Raw genomic sequence first — 21075 nt, 5'->3', positions numbered from 1 at the left:
TCCAGAGAGCTGAGTAGTTGGCAAGCGGACCACCAGCAGCAGACAACGTCTTCACTCGGCTCTCCCCGAAGCTGTACAGCCCCGCTGAAAGGATGAAGGTCTCCGAGGCTGCCCTGTCTCTCCTCATCCTCATCCTTATCATTACTTCTGCTTCTTGCAGCCAGCCAAGTGAGTCCACTTGTCTCTGTGGGGCAGGAACGAGAAAAGGGGATGGAGCAGCTGGCAGGGAGGTGGTGCCAAGGGCGCTGTTGGGTCTCTGGCCTCATAGGCCCCTGTGGGCTCTCCCCACCTTCATGCCTAGCTCCTGACCTCCAATTCTCCCCTTTGTAAGTAGAGCTGGGGTTGGTCCAGATCTCTCTGGGGTAAGTAGTTCCAGGAAACTGGGTCACCATTTCCTCAGGAGTCGCAAGCGTGGTGAGCAGGAATGATCACTCAGGAGAGGCCAAGAAAGCTGCAGAAAATGCAACAAGAATTGCATGCAATGAAAGGGAGGGGGAAGCACGCAGATGAGAAAGAAAAGCGGTAGGTGCCCTGGAAGAACGAGTTACGAGAGGAAGGAAGGTTCAAACAATCGGTCTAAGCCCAGGAATTGGGAGTCTGAACCGAGACACCACTTCCTCAAAGTGGCTGGCACAGGTTGCTGGGACTATCAGACAACCAAAATGAGTCCCAGAGGAATGGCTGTTTGGGAATCTATGGTCCCCTTCTCCATCCCCCAGTCTATGACTAAATAACATCTGCAGAAAAGAGGAAGGGGTTGAAAGGTTTTTGAGCTGTGGGGAGAAGGAGAATTGCGGCCTATGGAGGATGGGGTTTGTTTTGTCCTTCCGTATCTCCTCCCTCTGTCATCGCTTATGAGGACCTGGTGACGGGCGTGGGGGGGACAAAGCTGTGTACCACCCGCCCTAGGCTGCCCCAGCCATTCTTTTCTCTCTTGTTTTTTTGTTTTGTTTTGTTTTTGTTTTTTGCTTGTTTTATTTTGTTTTGTTTTGTGTTGTTTGTGATGGAGTTTCGCTCTTGTTGCCCAGGCTGGAGTGCAGTGGCGTGATCTTGGTTCACCACAATCTCCGCCTCCCGGGTTCAAGTGATTCTCCTGCCTCGGCCTCCTGAGTAGCTGGGATTACAGGCACACGCCACTACACCCAGCTAACTTCTGTATTTTCAGCAGAGACGGGGTTTCACCATGTTGGTCAGGCTGGTCTTAAACTCCTGACCTCATGATCCCCCCGCCTCGGCCTCCCAAAGTGCTAGGATTACAGGCGTGAGCCACCGCGCCTGGTCTCTTTTCTCTCTTAAGGTCACCCTGGCATGTAGTCTGGCCTGACTCTGCCTGTATAAACACAAAGGAGCAAGGGTCAGGTGCACCATGTAATCTGCCCACATACTCTCAGGATGACCCTGGTCTTTGTAAACTTTGCTTTGAGAACCAGTGATATGAGCATCACTTACGGAGGGACTGTGTGGGAAGGGGAGACAATGCTCTTTGGGAGAGTCAATCAGGCCAGTGCAGTGGGTTCAGGCTTCAAGAAAGACAGAATGGCCCACCCAAAACATGGATCAGCAAGATGGTGCTCTCAAGATGTCCCAAGCTTTGCCACTCTCTAGAGGCAAAGGGGTCAAGCTACAAAAAGATTTGCACTCTGAAGGTTTGGGGGCTGGGAGAGATCTCTGGACTGACCTCTTGTGTAGTATCCCCAATTGATGCGTAGTCAGGACAGCTCAAAGAAAACACAGCAACAATAACCAATCAAGTCCAGTAGCCTGCATGCATCAAAAAGGCGGGAGGAAAGAGCCATTTCCAAGGCAAGAAGAGCGGTCATTACTACCGTTGGCTCTTAACTATAATAAGCACTGATTGAGACTTTCTGTGTGCCAGACTCTGAGTTAAGGGCTTTCCAATCATTTTCTCACCGAATTCTAACCACGATCCTAGGGTACAAGTATCATTTACCCCCACTTAACGAATGAGGAAACTGAAACCTAGGGAGATTAGGAAATTTGCCCATGATTCAAGTCAAAATTCCAGTCAAGTCAAAATTCCAGCCCAAGCTGTCTGACACCAAAGCCTAAATCATGTACTTTTTCCTCCAGCTCTAACTTCTGTCTCTAACGGCTCTACTCTCTCACCCTTCCCCGTAACCTCCGCCTCTCCAGTGCCCTAAGATAGAGTCCAAATTACTCAGTAGTTCAGCAGGTGTGTGAACAGACCCTCCTCTCTCTCCAGTTTCATCTCTGCCCATTCATTCCTTCCTACCTTACATGTCAGCCACCCAAACTGTCCAGCACTCCCAAGACACACTGAGCTTCCCCTACCTTCAAGCTTTCCTGCATTTCTTTCTTTTCCTTTTGAGATAGAGTCACTCCTTCGTCCAGGCTGAAGTGCAGTGGCGCGATCTTGGCTCACTACAACCTCTGACTCCCGGGTTTAAGTGATTCTCCTGCCTCAGCCTCCTGAGTAGCTGGGATTACAGGCATGCACCACCATGCCCGGCTAATTTTTGTTAGTAGAGACAGGGTTTCACTATGTTGGCCAGGCTGGTCTCAAACTTCTGACCTCAGATGATTCGCTCGCCTCGGCCTCCCAAAGTGCTGGGATTACAGGCCTGAGCCACAACACCCAGCTGTGTGTCTAAATCCTGCTCATCCTTTACGAATCAATGCAGGCCTCACTTGCTTTGAGACTTCGTCCTCAACCACCGAGGATGGGTTAGGGGCCCCTCATTGTGTTCCCATAGCACCTTATACCAAAGTCTGTTCTATCCTGGACCACATTCTATGGTAGTGTTTGTTTAACTTTTCAATTTCCCTTTCAACCCTGACTACTCTGTAAGTTACTTAAGGGTAGTGACTGTATCCTCCTCATGTTTTTACCTCCACAGAGCCCGGCATACTAGCTCAACCCATGTTTGCCAGATCAAGTCACCAATAAACAAAAGAGTGAGCCAGCTTCCTCCCGGTTCCTTGGCAAGTGTGAATAACCAAGTCATTTGTAGTTGACACTCAGCTCAGAGGCTGAGGGTTCTAAATGTATGTCCCCCAGAGGGATTCATCGTTTACCCTTTCTCCATTACCTGTCAAGCTAGCATTGGTCTCCTCTAACAGACGGCTTTGCTATCAGAGCAGTGAAACACAAATGGTAGGAGACAGAGGTGGGCAGTGGTGGTCTCCCCTCTGCTTCCCTGGCTCAGCTTGCAATGTGATTCCTTCAGAAGTTCCTGAGTGGGTGAACACCCCATCCACCTGCTGCCTGAAGTTTTATGAGAAAGTGTTGCCAAGGAGACTGGTGGTGGGATACAGAAAGGCCCTCAACTGTAACCTGCCAGCAATCATGTAAGCACATCCTTGTAGATATTTCTGTGGAGGGGGACAGGGAGCCCAGGGGCAGGAATGAAATACACGGGACCAACAGGTCTCTATGCTAGAAGCAGTGGAGTAGTGGCTATGGGTTTGGCCTTTGGCTCTCACGGGCCTGGGATTAATTCCTAATTTTGCCACTTTTAGCTATGTGGTCCATTAGGAAACCCAAACTTGAGGGTCTAGGCTGAGCAGAGAAGGGACTGAGAGAAGGGATGGTAAGGTTCTGAGGCCAGAGAGAGAGGCTGTCTGAGGGAACCCAGCCAGGAGAGGCCCAGGGAAGCTTTAAAGAACCTAAGGTGAGCTCCATGTGAACCAGAGGTGGGGTTGTGCACTGGACCCCTGCCTGAGTCTGCAGCCCATGACGGTCTAATTCTGCCTCTGCAGCTTCATCACCAAAAGGAACCGAGAAGTCTGCACCAACCCCAGTGACGACTGGGTCCAAGAGTACATCAAGAATCCCAACCTACCTTTGCTGCCCTCCAGGAACTTGGCCACGGTTAAAATTATTACAGCAAAGAATGACTAAGCCCAGCTCCTCAACTCCCAGTGATGACCAGGCTTTAGTGGAAGCCCTTGTTTACGGAAGAGAGAGGTAAACCTACAAAAACAGGAGAAGCCTTATTAGGCTGAAACTATCCAGTCACATTGAGAGAAACAGAACAATGATCAAAATAAAGGAGTATTTCGAATATTTTCTCAATCTCAGGAGGAAATACCAAAGTTAAGGGATGTGGGCAGAGATACACTCTTTTATTTTTACTTTTTTTTTTTTTTTTTTGAGATAGGGTCTTACTCTGTCACCTAGGCTGCAGTGCAGTGGTGTGATCTTGGCTCACTTGATCTTGACTCACTGTAACCTCCACCTCCCAAGCTCAAGTGATCCTCCCACCCCAGCCTCCCGAGTAACTGGGACTACAGGCTGGCACCATCACACCTGGCTAATTTTTGTATTTTTGGTAGAGACAGGATTCTACCATGTTGCCCAGGCTGGTCTCAAACTCCTGTGCCCAAGCAATCCACCTGCCTCAGCCTCCCAAAAATGCTGGGATTACAGGCGTGAGCCACCACATTCGGCCGGTGCACTCTTAATACATAGAAAAATATCTTTCACATCCTTCTCCTGCTCTGCTTCAATTTCGCCCTTCACCCCAGTACACAAGCCATTCTAGATACCTAGCCAGTTTCCAGCCTGCCAGATGATCTCTGCCCTCTGGGTCTTGACCTATTAAGAGCCCCATAGAACTCTTCATTTTTCCTGCCCATCTTTATGGATTTTTATGGATCTGTATTTTCTTCAATTATTCTTTTATTTTATAATACAACTTTTCATAGGAAGTCAGGATGAGAATATTCACATTAATCATTTTTGCAGAGGCTTTGCTAGACCCTCTCATATTTTGTCTTCCTCAGGGTGGCATGGGTACAGAGAGTGCCTGACTGGGAAAGAAAAAAAAAAAAAAAAAAAAGAGTGAGCGAGAAGAAGAAGAAGAGACACAAATCTCCACCTCCCATGTTACGCTTTGCAGGACAGGGAAAGAAAGGGTATGAGACTCGCCTAGGGGTAAACTCTTAGTCCAAAACCCAAGCATGCAATAAATACAACTTCCTTATTTGGCAGCTTGATTCCTAACTTCCTGCTTTTTTTCTGCTAGGGTGAAAGAAGCTTAATCTCAGTTTTTTTCAGGGGCTTCTCCACATTTCTTGAGACTTTTGTCAAGGTTGGGGGCCATTTATAATCAATCTCCCCCTCTGTCTCCAGCTCAACAGCAGACAGCTGACTCAGCTCCTTTGCATTCAACATTCTTCCAAAATGCTGTTGTGAAGACAAAACAAAAGCCAGGTAATTAAGACCGGATGGTTAAGCAAAACAAATAAATACAGTGAAGTATCAAGCTGAAAACGGGCCAACGACTTGGATTCTGGTAAACTGACTCATGACTGCCCCCAAGTGGCCATGTTGTTAAAACCCGAGCGGCCTCCCCTGGCCGGGCGCAGTGGCTCACGCCTGTAATCCCAACACTTTGGGAGGCTGAGGCGGGCGGATTACGAGGTCAGGAGATCGAGACCATCCTGGCTAACACGTTGAAACCCAGTCTGTACTAAAAATACAAAAAAATTAGTCGGGCGTGGTGGCGGGCGCCTGTAGTCCCAGCTACTCCGGAGGCTGAGGCAGGAGAATGGCGTGAACCCGGGATGAACCCGGGAGGCGGAGCTTGCAGTCAGCCGAGATGGAGCCACTGCACTCCAGCCTGGGTGACAGAGGGAGAGGCCATCTCGGAAAAAAAAAAAAAAAAAAAAAAAAAGCCGCCTCTTCAGCCCAAGCTCATCTACCCAGGTTGGCCATCTCATGTAGCTGGCCAATCAGACTCTTGGAGAGATTTGAAATTTGGACCTGAGAAACTCAGTCTGGTTGCTGCTAGAGCAGAAGTGAGTTTCTGGCAGTGTCCCAAGGAAAGAGGTCTACGAACTTCTGTCCCGAGGTCCCTGGAACTGCCTCACTTTCTGCCCCAGCTCCAGGCTGGGGGCTTCAGCTGGTCTTTCAGTTCCATGAGATGTCCTAGTATCCTTCCTTTAAAAAAAATGTCTAGGCCAGGCGCAGTGGCTCATGCTTGCAATCCCAGCCCTTTGGGAGGCCAAGGCAGGCGGATCACTTGAGGCCAGGAGTCTGAGACCAGCCAGGACAACATGGCCCGTCTCTACTAAAAATACAAAACTTAGCATGGTGGTGCATGCCTGTAATCCCAACCACTCAGATGGCTGAGGCACGAGAATCGCTTGAACCCAGGAGGCAGAGGTTGCAGTAAGCTGAGATCACGCCACTACACTCCAGCCTAGGCAACAGAGTGAGACTCCATCTCAATTAAAAAAAAAAAAAAAAAAATTCCTAAAGGGCCATGTTGGCAATTTAGCACCTCAGGAATAACTTATTGGTTTAGGTCAGTTCTTGGTGGGGGATGGGGGATGTATGTGTATTAAAATAGACATAACAGGGGCTGGGCAAGGTGGCTAACGCCTGTAATCCCAACACTTCCAGAGTCTGAGGTGGGCGGATCACTTGAGGCCAGGAGTTCCAGACCAGCTTGGGCAACACGGCGAAACCCCGTTTCTACCAAAAATATCAAAAAAAAAAAAAAAAAATAGCTGGGCATGGTGGCCTGAGCCTAGGGTCCCAGCTGCTCAGGAGGCTGAGGCAGGAGGATCGCTTGAGCTGGGGAGTCAGCTGAGATCGTGCCACTGCACTCCAGCCTGGGTGACAGAGTGAGACCCTGTCTCAAAAAACGTGTGTGTGTGTATGTGTGTGCACGCACGTGTACGTATACACACATAACAGGGTCACGCACAGTGGCTCATGCCTGTAAACCCAGCACTTTGGGAGGCTGAAGCAGGAGGATCATTTGAGTCCAGGAGTTTGATATCAGCCTGGGCAGTATGGTGAGAGCTTATGTATGTTTTATCTCTACAAAAAATTAATTAGCCGGGCATGGTGGTGTGTGCCTGTGGTCACAGGTATTCAGGAGCCTGAGGTGGGAGGATTGCTTGAGCCCAGGAGGTTGAGGCTGCACTGCAGTGGGCCATAATATCACCACTGCACTCTAGGCTGGATGACAGAGCTAGTCTGCCTAAAAAAAATACATATACACACACACACACACACACACACACACACACAATTTACCATTTTAAACATTTTTAAGTGTACAATCCAGTACATTCACTTTGTTAGGTGAATATCACCACTATCCATCTCCAGACTTTTTTCATGGTCCCAGCCTAAGACTCTTGTACCCATTAAATGCTAACTCACCATTCTCTCCCCCACCAGCCTCTGGTAACCACTATTCTTTCTGACGCTATGAATTTGACAGCTCTAGGTATTACATGTGAGTGGAATCACGTAGCATTTGTCCTTTTGTGACGGACTTATTTCACCAGCGTAGTGTCATCAAGGTTCATCCAAGTTGCGGCATGCTTCAGAACGTCATTCCTGTTAGTCATTAGGCTAACATTCCATTGTAGGTATCTGCCACATTTTGTTTATCCAGCTATCTGCTGGTGGACGTGTGGGTATCTCCCTTTTCTTGCTAGTCAGAGTTTGCAGATCTTGGTTTCTGTTACTTGCGCCAAAAGCACCTGAACTTGGACAGCAACTCATCAATCACCCGGGCAGTGACTCAGAGGAGCCCCATGTGCTTGCTGCTCTTGCTCCTCCGCAGGGGCCAGTGCCACTTGCTTTGGACCCTCCCTGGACTGTGAGTCCCTGCTCCTTGATCCAGGAATTTCTCTCCACCCTCCTTGCTATCAGGGGTTACAGCTAAATATGATCAAACTCCTTCCTCCAGGAGCTCCCAGCCTGGGGATGACAGAATCGCTAACATACAATGTAGTCAGGCCCAGACCTTTGCCTGCAGAGGCCAAAGCAGACATGGGGGTGGGAGTGGGGGCGGCAGGGCCCAGGCTGACAGAAGTCAGAACAGCATCAGATGAGGCAAGAAGTTTCAAAGTCCTTATCCAGCACCAGGGTCAAAGCCAGGGTGTCAGAGTTCAAAGGCCTAAAAAACAGGACAAGGTTGAAAACAGGAAGCTCAGGGCTGGGGTTCTGGCAAGCTGGAACAGAATGTCGTTGTCCTGTGTTTTGTTTTGTTTTTAAATTCAGGAGGATTGAGGTGTCAGTCTGAAAACCTGACTAATTGAGAATCTATATACACAGAGTCAGATCCCCACCCTAGCACGTAATAAAAAGCTTGCCAGAAACTCCTGAAGGTTCAGAACTGGAAGAGCTTTTCTCACGTGCATTCAGTTGCTTTCAAGAAGGATATTTCTCGTCTTTTCAAGGTAGGCAGATAGATGGCTGACCTTACACACACACAGAAAGGACTTCGGTCATTCTGATATACAGAGTTTTCCAGCCGTGGTCATCCTAAAGCGAATAAACCTATTCTCAAACAACTTAGATGACTGACCGTTTGCCTTGTAGAATACAGGTGGCTCAGTACATGGGGGAATCAACTGGAACAGGAAGGGAAGAAAATGAGGGAACAACTCCGGGTAGTACAAAGAGCATTTCACTGGGAGTCACAGAGGATGGCTCGCGTGTCCTCTTTCTACACAGCTGTCTTAGACACCGTGAGGCCTTGAAGCAGATGACCAGATGTCCTGAGGCTGGTTTCAGCAGGCCTGTTTGAAATATTATTAGGCCTTCTTGGATGGGTCGTGTGAACACATATTTTCTTCCCATGAGAGCATACACGCGCTTGCACATGTAAGAGCAACTATTGAGAGTCATCAGCAGCCTGAGCTGGCACTTGGGGACACAGCTGATGCAATGGTTTAAAAGCACTGTCTCCAAGCAGGGTGCGGGGGTGCATACCTATAGTCCCCTTAACTCAGGAGGCTGAGGCAGGAGGATCACTTGAGCCCAGGAGTTCGAGGCTGTCATGTGCCATGACTGTGCCTGTGAATAGCCACTGCACTCCAGCCTGGGTGATGTAGCAAGACCCCATATCTTGTATTTAAAAAAAAAAAAAAGTATTATCTCCAAACTCAAACTCTGACAGACCATCTGTGTTTGAGTCCCAACTCTCTCACTCACTGTGAGGTCTTGGGTAACTACTAATCCTCCTAAGCCTTAGTTTACTCATCTGTAAAATAGACCAATTATGATACCTACCCCCCAGTGTTGAAAGGATGAAAAGGCAATGTGACAGAGTGCTTAGCAGATAAGTGCTCAATAGGCCTTATTGTTCCAGTATCTGACTTTTCTCTAGGACCACAGAACATAAGATAGTAAGGAGCTTTCTGTCATTGTGAAGATAAGGGAATTAAAGCCCAGAGATGGAAAGCGATTTAGCGAAGGTCACGCTACAAATCACCAGCAGATCTGGCACTAGAACTGGAGGCTATACTTTAAAAAGAAGAAACCTCTGATCTACACAAGCCTGAGGCTGGTGTGAATATGTGAAAGATTGGGGTCATCTGACTAAAGAAGCAATAGTTCAAAGCCTGAGACCTCATTTTGCATGACGTGGTTTCCCTGGAGAGCCTGGTCTCCATTCGGGTGTCTGTGATTCCCGCCAAGGAGACTTTGAAGAAGGAATGGGCAAATGCAGAAAGGGACCTCAAACCTCTCCAGAGCCTGGTATTTATGAGCAATAGCCTTAACCTTTCTGAGCCCAGTTTCCTCTTCGGCAAAATGGAGCTGATACCTTACAGCGCTGCTGTGACAACTGCCAGCTTCTGGTACAGGTTCTGGAACAAACATCATAATAAAATGGAAAACTGTATTAATACCTTAGCAGCTAAAGCAGGAATTCCTATCATGGAGGAAATAACCTTTGTTAAGAAAATGAATTGGTAACCCTGGTTAAGGAAGGACACTCCGCCAGGACATGGGGCTGAGACTTCAGAGGAAGGACTGAAGTTGTTTCAAGCAAACCGGGAGAAACAGCTTTGCCCCTGAGAGCCAGAGGGGAGGAAGATATAGGGGCTGGAGAAGGGGATAGAGGCTGTGCAATGAGCAGCAGGACTGCCCTCCTTCCTGGAGTCCTCAGAAGTGCCATCAATTATTTTGCTTCCTGGCCAGCGCGGTGGCTCTTGTTTGTAATCCCAGCACTTTAAGAGGCCGAGGTGGGAGGATCACCTGAGGTCAGGAGTTTGAGACCATCCTGGCCAACATGGTGAAACCCCATCTCTACTAAAAGTACAAAAATTAGCTGGGCGTGGTGGTGCATGCCTGTATTCCCAGCTATTCAGGAGGCTGAGGCAGGAGAATCCCTTGAACCCAGGTGGCAGAGCTTGCAGCAAGCCGAGATCACGCCACTGCACTCCAGCCTGGGCAACAGAGTGAGACTCTGTCTTGGAAAAAAAAAAAAAAACACACACACAGAGATGGAAACACCAATAATTACAAGTTATTGGGAGAATTACACTGGTTAACGTAAGTAAAGTGCCTAGTTTTGGGCCTGGCGTGAGATTTAGTACTTATGGGTTCCCTTGCCAGAGAAACGCTGCTTCTGTCTTGCAAGTTCTTGCTGAAAGAGGCAAGACAGAGTCAGATGACACTTATCAGTTCCCACAACAACACAAAAGCTGATGGAAAAGGAATCATGTCATGAGCAAAAGAATCAATAAATCATTTGAATCAAGAAACAGTTACTTCCACCCTTAGCACACTCAGAACTTCCCCCTCGCTCCTCCCTTGCATTCTGATCAAAAAAGGAGTCTTGGCCGGGCGTGGCTGTTCACGCCTATAATTCCAACGCTTTGGGAGACCCAGGCGGGCAGATCACCTGAGGTCGGGAGTTCCAGACCAGCCTGACCAACGTGGAGAAAACCTGTCTCTACTAAAAATACAAAATTAGCCAGGTGTGGTGGCATGCGCCTCTAATCCCAGCTACTCAGGAGGCTGAGGCAGGAGAATTGCTTGAACCCGGGAGGTGGTGGTTGCCGTGAGCCAAGATTGTGCCACTGCACTCAAGCCTGGGCAACAAGAGTGAAACTCTGCCTCCAAAAAAAAAAAGGAGTCATCCCCGTCCCCACACAGACCGTGTGCATGAGGTTTCTCATCCGAGCCACAGAACAGAGACAACTTACGACTGCTTTCTCAGTTCTCCTAGGATGATACATAACCAACACCACTCTGGACGGAGGAAGGTTAATCCATTACATCTACTGCTTATCTTAAGCCAGTTCAAAAAGCCTGTCTCAGGGCAGGGGCCACTTCTAATTTACTCTGCTCCCATCCAGGGCCCTTTGCACCTGGGGGGACCTCACTAAATGTCTAATCATGAATTTCACACAAAGCCATGGGAGCAGGGATTGGAAGTCAATGTGATGGGGCCCTCTAGCTGTGAGTGAGGGGATCAGTGCAGGGATGTGTCTCTACCGAGACGGCAGTTTAAGCTGGGTCCTGGAGTGTGGATTTAGGTCCTGGAGTTCTGGACTGAGTTGCTGAAAAGCAATTGTTGTCTGACTTGATTTTAGGAAAATTAGTGAGCAGCGCCACCCAGTGGTTAAAGCCACAATGACTAATCTCTGTGCTCATTGGGCTGGATCATACGTAAGCCCAGTTGCTGAGATAGCCCCTCCTGGTGCGCACACCTTCCACCTTCCACCTTCCCACCTCTCCTTGTTTTCTCCCCTTTTGAAGAGAGCTGAGGCATTCAGTACACACTGAGGGCACAATGCTTTCGAGGAGCTTTCCTTCCCACTAAAAATGGGAAGAGAGATCACGCACAAACATACACATTATCAGGTTCTGTAATGAAGAATAGAGCAGAGTAAGAGTGATGGCGAGGAGTACACAAAACACCTTTGTACGGTTTGATAGGACCCACCAAGAAGAACAATTTTCTTTGGGAGGCCAAGGTGGGTGGTTCATCCGAGGTCAGGAGTTCGAGACCAGCCTGACCAACACAGTGAAACCCTGTCTCCATTAAAAATACAAAAATTAGCTGGGCGTGGTGGTGGGTGCCTGTAATCCTAGCTACTTGGGAGGCTGAGGCGGAAGAATCGCTTGAACCTGAGAGGCAGAGTTTGCAGTGAGCCAAGATCGTGCCACTGCACTCCATCCTGGGTGACAGAGCGAGACTCCGTCGGAAAAAAAAAAATTAATAAGGATCTGATTAAAGTTCATATTAAACTTGTCGCTTCCAGCATGGGGAACTGAGCCCCTCACACACCTAACAAACTGACCATTCTGCAAGTCAAAGCCATCAACTCTAGACAAAAATTTAAAATATAACTGAGAACTTGGGTGACTACACAAAAGTGGACAGATGTCAGAGGGACACTGAAAACTGGAACCAGCAACAGGCATCCAGGGAGTTCCTATTTTTTGTGGCCTTGGCCTGAAGGCAATGGCAGTTGCTGTGGAGGATGCCACAGGGTTGGCTAAAACTAACACAAAGTGTGTGGGCTGGGCACGGTGGCTCATACCTGAAATCCCAGCACTTTGAAAGACCGAGGTGGGCGGATCACCTGAGGTCAGGAGTTTGTGACCAGTCTGGCCAAGATGGTAAAACCCCGTCTCTACTAAAAAAACAAAAATTAGGCCAGGCGCGGTGGCTAATGCCTGTAATCCCAGCACTTTGGGAGGCCAAGGCGGGCAGATCACGAGGTCAGGAGATAGAAACCATCCTGGCCAACATGTTGAAATCCCGTCTTTACTTAAAAAAAAAAAGAAAGAAAGAAAACACACACACACACACACACACACAAATTAGCGAGGCATGGTGGCGTGTGCCTGTAATCCCAGCTACTCGAGAGGCTGAGGCAGGAGAATCACTTGAACTGGGGAGGCAGAGGTTGCAGTGAGCGGAGATCGCGCCATTGCACTCCAGCCTGGCGACAGAGCAAGACTCCATCTCAAAAAAAAGAAAAAAGAAAAAATTACCCAGGTGTGGTGTCTCTACTAAAAATACAGAAATTAACTGGGCCTGGTGGCACATGCAGCTACCCAGGAAGCTGAGGCACAAGAATGGTTTGAACCTGGGAGGCAGAGGCCACAGTGAGCCGAGATCGCACCATTGCACTCCAGTCTGGGTGATGGAGTGCAATGGAGAGAAACTCTGTCTCAAAAAAAAAGAAAGAAAGAAAGAAATTACCATTACCCAGCTTTCCTCCACATACAGGAGTTAGTCCTGTATAGCAAATATTTGTTGTTTGCATTTTGATCTAGACATAACTGTTTTATTTTTCAGAATTCTCAGTGAAAATTCTTTGAATTACGTAAGAATTCATTTGCAGGCCTGCTATACCTCCAGGATTTGTAAGTTAGTTAATCATATTTATGAGTTTTTAGTCATATTATTTAAAAAATGAATAAGGTGTTTAAATTAGATAATCTGTAAGATTTCTTCCAGCAATAAAATTCTGCAATTCTGTAAGTTTCTACAGGGTCTCTGCCTATCTCTAGCATTAACTACCTCCTATGCATTTTCAATTTTTAAACTATATAGACAAAATACAGACAGAAATATTTCACATGGTAATAAGATCTGAGCAGTGATTGACCCCATATGAACCTTGTTTTATAAAAAGTGTTCACGTACCATCTTACATTTACTCTACAACCAATAGATCAAATCTAATTTATGGTCTATTTTTAAATAGCCCACTAAGTTAAGAATGGTTTTTACATTTTTGAAGGACTGTGATAGGAAAAGCAAAGAAACAAAGAGAAATATGCAACAGAGACCACATGTGGCCCATAAAGCCTAAAATATTTACTATCTGACATTCCCCAAAAAAGATTTGAAAAAATTGGTTTAGTAGAATGAAAGGAATTAAAGTTAACTTTGGATTGTTGCCTAAAGGAGAAGAAAATACAGACCACCTGCATTAATTTCAACATCATTAATCCAGATTTTTTTGGTAATTTAATCTGAATTGAATTAACATTTAAATATTAAAAAGGGCAGGCCTGGTGGCACATGCCTATACTCCCAGCACTTTTGGAGCCAAGGCGGGTGGATCAAAGGTCAAGAGTTCGAGACCAGCCTAGCCAACATGATGAAACCCCGCCTCTACTAAAAATATAAAATTAGCCAGGTGTGGTGGTGCGTGCCTATTATCCCAGCTACTCAGGAGGCTGAGGCAGGAGAATTGATTGAATTTGGGAGGTGGGGGTTGTAGTGAGCTAAGATGGTGCCACTGCACTTCAGCCTGGACAACAGAGTGAGACTCTGTTGCAAAATATAATCATAATAATATAAATAAACAAATATTAAAGATTAAGAGGCTGAAATACATAAATAATACTAAAGCTGCCAAGAGAATAGATTGGTATTAAGGATTTCATTTCAGGAATTGTTATATTAAAACAGATGTTTAAAATGATGGTTAAGTGGTATAGCTAGAAATGTTTACACTAAGTAAGCATATCAGAAATGCCCCAACTCTTCACTAATTACAAAATAACTATCTCCCCAGCCCTGTTACCAAGGAAGGAATACCTGCATAGTATTTCTGTCTGTTTAGAGATAAAAAGTTACTATGTTCATTGCTATCAAAGCTTGATTTTTATCCTTTGTCTATGGTCCAGGGCCGTGTATGTCATTAATCCTTGCTAAGCTTATTAGTGATGCTCTTTTGCAAACAATATGAGCAGTATAGGTGCAAAGACACTGAGTGAAGGCCTGCTTTCTGCCCGACTGCTTAACATGGTTAAGATCTTTTAAACCATCAGAGCTTTTAAGGTCTTTGTTTCTCTTAATAATATACCTACTAGATTTTTTTAAATACCATCCATGAACTTAAAGGAATTACCATTCTCATTGGTGTTTTTAAAGAAACAAACAAGCCTCTCTATACTGCTTTCTTCAGGACTGATTTTCAACTGATATATGCAGGTATAGCCATATTGGTTGTTAAATATGGAAATATGTTCTTACCGATTGGTAAAGAGCCGCCGTTGTAAGCTGTCTGGACGTCCTCCACAGCCTGGCCTTTCCAACAGGAACTTCACTGCCGTACCTCCCCACAATCCAACAATTAAAAAGTTATCCCGAGGCATAGCAGGAGGTCTTTAGGACCCTTCTTCTTCACAAGGCTTGCGTCCATACTCATTGCTGGTGCTGGGGTCATCCCTTCCATGTAACAATTTTGAATACCACCCTGACTTTCTGACTAATAGAGTTAATCGTTACTGTTTTATCAATGTTTGTGTTCGCAGTCTAGAGTATCAAATAGCTCTAGCTCACCTGTGTTGCTTATCTGTATAGAATCAACATTCAGAGTTGTATTATTTCTGAATAAGCCGAGGATGCTATCATACTATAACTCAGTCTCCTAAACCACACTGAATTTTTTTCTTTATTTCTCTCAATGTTAACAGTGCGACCTCAGTTCCGTATTCTGTTGTTCCTTTCAGTTCGCTTTGCACCTCACAGGCCTCCAGATATCTCCTTGAAGCCTTTGCTCTTTGAAGTGCCAGCATCACTACAGAGTCAGTGTCTGTTGGCCAAGATTGGGTTTTCCAAGAAATAGATGCTCAACGTCAACGTTCAAATGCCAGCGTGAACCACGGAGTAGTGATTGTGGGAAATACTGGATTCTGCAAAACTGCCACCGTCTCCAGACTGGTGGCCCTCAGCTGCCATGGTACAAGGATGAGACAGCTTCAGACAGCCCACATGCCTCCCCCAAATGTATGTTTCGTTTTTAAATAACTCCCTGCTTCACTGGCATTGAAGTTTTTCTGATATATTTATATCAAGTCATATATCCTTTTACTTTCCGATCTTTAAAACCTGACTTCGATGTGAGGACTATTTTTTTTTTTTAACAGAGTCTCACTCTGTTGCCCAGGCTGGAGCGCAGTGGCGCAATCTCGGCTCACTGCAAGCTCCGCCTCCCGAGTTCACGCCATTCTCCTGCCTCAGCCTTCTGAGTAGCTGGGACTACAGGCGCCTGCCACCACGCCTGGCTAATTTTTATTATTATTATTATTATTATTATTTTGTATTTTTAGTAGGGACGGGGTTTCTCGTGTTAGCCAGGATGGTCTCGATCTCCTAACCTCATGATCCACCAGCCTCGACCTCCCAAGGTGTTAGGATTACAGGTGTGAGACACCATGCCTGGCCCATGTGAGGACTATTAATTCAGAGGTGAAGACAGTAATTACTTACAAAATCAAATACCAGATAAAGGGGAATAGAGTAGGAGGAGGAAGTGAACAGCAGACATAATACACGACATACAATCACTGAACTTCACCTTAACTCAAAATGTCACACATTCCTTTAGGCTTTTTTCCCTGCCATCTCCCATATCCACCCCCCTGCAGTTATCCAGAACTCTCTTCAGTGACCAAGGAATTTACTGTACCAGTTGAATGAAAGAAGTCTAAATTCACTCCTGCTGGTTAAACGAGGACTACTTTTTCCTATTTCTCCTTCTTTTCAATAGCTATTGGCCATCAAATAACAACTTCCAATATTTACTTTGGTATCCATTTTTTGTTGTTGTTGTTGAGACGGAGTCTGGCTCTGTCGCCCAGGCTGGGGTGCAGTGGCCGGATCTCAGCTCACTGCAAGCTCTGCCTCCCGGGTTTACGCCATTCTCCTGCCTCAGCCTCCCAAGTAGCTGGGACCACAGGCGCCCGCCACCTCGCCTGGCTAGTTTTTTGTATTTTTTTAGTAGAGACGGGGTTTCACTGTGTTAGCCAGGGTGGTCTCGATCTCCTGACCTTGTGATCCGCCCATCTTGGCCTCCCAAAGTGCTGGGATTACAGGCTTGAGCCACCGCGCCCGGCCTAGTATCCATTTTTGAAGTATGATATTATTCATAAATATAGTGTATAATTTCTACTAGTAGGGATGCATTTTCTAAATAACAAGAACAAATTGAATTTTTTAAAAAATCTTAAACAGTTTTATTGAGCTATAAAATTCACATACCATGTAATTCACCCATTTAAAGTATTCAGTTCAGTATTTTTAGTATAATTCACAGGGCTGTACAGCAATCACCATAATCTAACTTTAGACTATTTTCATCCACCTAAAAAAAACTCATGCCTGTTAGCAGCCAATCCCCATTCTCCTCTTAACCCTCTATTTCCAGCCCTAGATAACCACTAATTTACTTTCTATCTCTACGGATTTTCCTATTCTGGACATTTCATATAAATAGAATCATACAAGATAAAGTCTTTTTTTTTTTTTACTGCCTTCTTTGACTTAGCATAACATTTTCAAGGGTTATCCCCGTTCTAGCACGTATTGGTATCTTATTTCATTTTATTGCTGAGTAATAGTTATTGAGTGGATATACTGTGTTTTATCTAGTCATCAGTTGGTGGGCATTTAGGTTGTTTCCACTTTTAGCTATTATAAATCATTCTTCTATGAACATTTGTGTACAAGTTTTTGGGTGGATGTGTGTTTTTATTTCTCTTAGGTATAGTCTTAGAAGCAGTATTGGTGGATCATAGAACAAATGGACTTTAGCCATTTTTCCTTTAAAGTTTTATGATTATCTGATGCAACCATCTAAATCTTTTTAATACAGATGTGGATGCCAACAGACAGCTGCCACTCACACAGCCACCTTCAGCCCACTCATCTATCACCAGTGGAAGCTGCCCAGGAGCTCTGGAAATGCGCAGGCAGCAGGAGAAGGATATGTGAAGACTAGCCTCACAAGTGTGATAGGATTCCCATGTTGGGGACATGCCAGTTCCATTTTAACATTAAGGAAGCAAAGATAGGGAGAAACCTTTGGCAAAGTGAACAAAAATACATAAAGGTACACCATGAGAGCCTGGAGGAAAGTTTCTCTTTCTTTACTATTCCTAGAAAAATACTTTCTTATGTTGGGATCAGAACCTTCGAGTTGGAAAGACTATTAGAAATAAAATCTTCTAGTGAATAAATAAAGAAGTTGAGACCCAAAGAAGTGGGTTGGTTGGTTGTTTTTGAGACAGAGTCTTGCTCTGTTGCCCAAGCTTGGTATGCAGTGGTGCAATCTTAGCTTACTGCAACCTCCGCTTCCCAGGTTCAAGTGATTCTCGTTCCTCAGCTTCCCAAGTAGCTGTAGATGGAACTACAGGTGTGCACTACCATGCCAGACTCATTTTGTGTGTGTGTGTGTGTGTGTGTTTTTTTTTTTTTTTTTTTTTTTTGAGACGGAGTCTCGCTCTGTCGCCCAGGCTGGAGTGCAGTGGCTCCATCTCGGCTCACTGCAAGCTCCGCTTCCTGGGTTGACACCATTCTCCTGCCTCCGGCTCCTGAGTAGCTGGGACTACAGGTGCCCGCCACCATGCCCGGCTAATTTTTTTGTGTCTCTTAGTAGAGAAGGGTTTCACCACGTTAGCCAGGATGGTCTCGATCTCCTGATCTCTTGATCCACCCGCCTCAGGCTACCAAAGTGCTGGGATTACAGGCGTGAGCCAACGTGCCCAGCGCCACACCAGACTAATTTTTGTATTTTTAGTAGAGACGGGGTTTTGCCACATTGGCCAGGGTGGTCTCAAACCCCTTACCACAGGTGATCTGCCCGCCTCGGCCTCCCAGAGGGCTGGGATTACAGGCCTGAGCCACCGCACCTGGCCAGAAGTGATATGTTTTATCCAACATCAGGGTATGAGTAATCAACAGTTTTTAATTTTCATTTCTAACTTAAAACTTTTCCTGCTATACTGCACTGTCCATAATATCTTTTATACATTTGGGTTTGAAAGTTCTATTTTTCTCAAAATAACATAAGCACATAGAAAATCAAATAATGCTCAAAACCAGCAATTCTCTTCCTCTACCCCACCCATCTTCTCCCCAAAGGTAGCCACTTTCAACTCTTAAGGAAGTTTCTCTGATTTTCACCTCGATATTTCTAAATACTACTTGTATACCGCTAAAACTTTTATTATTTATATATTAAATATTGCTTCTTATTAAAGATGATGGAAATTATAGCTCTTTCACCTTCCTTCTTCCTACCACCATCCCAATACAATTATTTCATGATTTTTGGCTGAACCATATTATAGTATTTTCAGTGTTAATACTATGCAAATATAGTTCACCCTGGAGCCAAGGGTAACATTGCCTTCTTGAACGACTTTGTTTTTCCTAGGGGTTTATGAAATGCCTTGTTTTAAAATTTGCTTATTTTTCTTCACACCATTTGCTAAGTCATTTCATAACCCTAATGTAGCTTTGTAAAATGTCTCTCAATACGATTTTCCACATTACTAGTTACATTTTTTTTTTTTTTACCCAGGAGGCATCCGTCTTTCTTTCTTTTTCCTTCTTTCTTTCTTTTTCTTTTTATTTATTTCTTTCTTTTTCCTTCCTTCCTTCCTTCCTTCCTTCCTTCCTTCCTTCCTAACTTTCTTTCTTCTTTTTCACAGAGTCTGGCTTTGTCGCCAGGCTGGAGTGCAGTGGTGTGACCTTGGCTCGCTGCAACCTCCGCCTCCTGGGTTCAAGTGATTCTCCTGCCTCAGCCTCCCAAGTAGCTGGAACTATAGGCACCCACCACCAAGCCCAGCTAATTTTTTGTCTTTTTAGTAGAGACGGGGTTTCACAAGACATCTGTCTTAGAGCCCTTTGCTGACCTTAGTCTGGACCTAGGACACTGAAGGCTTACCACCTTGTTCTCCTAGAAGTTCCTGTCAGTTCTCTTCTGTGTTTCATTGCATGTCATATTCTTTCTCGATTTGATTCTTCATTTTGGTGGAACATATCCTCCAGTAGCTTCCTAACAAAAAAAATGCATAGGACATAAGTTTTTTGAGACTTACTGTTTTTAAAAGCATCTTTTTTCTATGCTCATACTTGCTTATTTATTTGACACAGTATATCATTCTAGGGTAAAAATTATTTTTTCTCAACTTTGAAGGCATTGCTCCATTGTCTTGAGCTTCCAGTATTGCTGTTAAATACTTTGGTACTAATTTATTCCCAATCTTTTATATATACCTTGTTTTCTCTCCAGAAGCTTTTAGAATCTTATTTTTATCACCATCGTTCTTGGATCTTTTTCATTTATTCTGTTGGTACCTAGCAACCCTGGGGATATTCTTTAATTCCAAGTAATGCTTTTGTATTATTTATGATAATTTCCTCACCACATTTCCTCTATTCTCTCCTTCTACAACTCGTATTAGTCAAAAATCAGATTTCTGCCTGGACACGGTGGCTCATGCTTGTAATCTCAGCAGTTTGAGAGGCCAAGGTGGGTGGATCATCTGAGGTCAGGAGTTCAAGAGCAGCCTGACCAACATGGCAAAACCCCATCTCCAAAAAAATACAAAAATTAGCCAGGTGTGGTGGCAGGCGCCTGTAGTCCCAGCTGCTCGGGAGGCTGAGGCAGGAGAATCGTTTGAACCTGAGAGGCGGAGGCTGCAGTGATCCAAGTGGTTTCTCTAGGCTTTGAATCTGTTACTACCCTGTGGGAATACACAAGACAAGGAAAATTAACAGAATTCAGAGAATACAGAATTCATAAGACAAGGAGAACTTGGCTTCCGTCTACAGAGCACTTAACGTGTATTGTGGCTTAGTGCTACTTAGTTATATTTGTTATATCATTTTTTCATTTTTACCTTAACCCTATGAGGTACATTATTATCTCATTTTACAGGGGAGGAAACGGTGGCTTCAGTGATTAACTTTTTCAAAGTCATACCATTAATAAATGTCAAAGCGAGGATTCAGAGTCAGTATTCTCCCCTATAAAGTGAATACTATTCTTATCCCCATTTTATAAATGAGGAAACAGAGGTTCTGAGGTTAAATAACTTGCTTGAGACCATAAACTAGTACATGACTGAGTCAAGATTTAAACCGAGGCAGGCAGCCTCCGAGTCTATACTTTTAACCACTACACGATGCTGCCTCTCTAGTGTGCCAGGAAGGATTTTTGTTTAGTGCTATTCGGGAAAATCCATCCATGATTGAATGTGGCCTCAAAGCAAGAAAGTTATAATGAAGGTGTATCTTTCAGTCATTTTGCTGACCTAAAGTTCTTCAAAAAAGGTTTTTATGCAACTATTAGTTCCCAACACGTTAAACAAGTTGTCACTGATTTAGCCCTTAGATTAAGAAGCTAATATATCTGAAATGAGCTCATTCGAGAAAACAGCTAATTTTAAGAAGTGTCACAGAGATACAAAAAGCAAAGGCTTTTTTTTCCCCCCAAGGAAACCTATGTAAGAAAAAAATTAAATGTCACCCTTGCCAAGAGACAAGTTCTGTGCTATTCCGGGGGGTGTCA

General features: G+C 45.1%; 1 protein-coding gene and 1 long non-coding RNA gene across 8 annotated transcripts; one reads left to right on the top strand and one right to left on the bottom strand.

Annotated features, from left to right (window-relative positions):
* The first annotated feature begins 15 nt into the window (after positions 1-15).
* Positions 16-17757, top strand: CCL16 (C-C motif chemokine ligand 16). Of its 7 annotated transcripts, XR_006693075.2 has the most exons (5): positions 16-168; positions 3210-3330; positions 3742-3949; positions 15227-15503; positions 17371-17757. XR_006693075.2 is itself a non-coding variant. In XM_065531238.2 (3 exons), the coding sequence occupies exons 1-3, from the start codon at positions 93-95 to the stop codon at positions 3881-3883; spliced, it is 336 nt and encodes a 111-aa protein (XP_065387310.1). In that variant the 5' UTR covers positions 16-92; the 3' UTR covers positions 3884-4048. The 7 variants fall into 7 exon arrangements, 2 of the variants coding, with proteins under 2 accessions (XP_065387310.1, XP_015293674.1); XR_012425541.1 differs by lacking the exons at positions 15227-15503; positions 17371-17757 and adding an exon at positions 5117-5257 and having other exon boundaries at positions 3213-3330; XR_006693076.3 differs by lacking the exons at positions 15227-15503; positions 17371-17757 and adding an exon at positions 5117-5257.
* LOC135967635 (uncharacterized) lies at positions 17359-20244 on the bottom strand. Its single transcript, XR_010581781.1, has 2 exons — positions 19928-20244; positions 17359-19557 (listed from the first exon to the last, which is right to left on the bottom strand). It is a non-coding gene; the product is annotated as an uncharacterized lncRNA (long non-coding RNA).
* Between the last annotated feature and the right edge of the window lie 831 nt (positions 20245-21075).

The sequence above is a fragment of the Macaca fascicularis genome, chromosome 16, assembly GCF_037993035.2.
Source record: "Macaca fascicularis isolate 582-1 chromosome 16, T2T-MFA8v1.1".
Lineage (NCBI taxonomy): Eukaryota > Metazoa > Chordata > Mammalia > Primates > Cercopithecidae > Macaca > Macaca fascicularis.
This window is presented reverse-complemented; position numbering and strand designations above follow the sequence as displayed.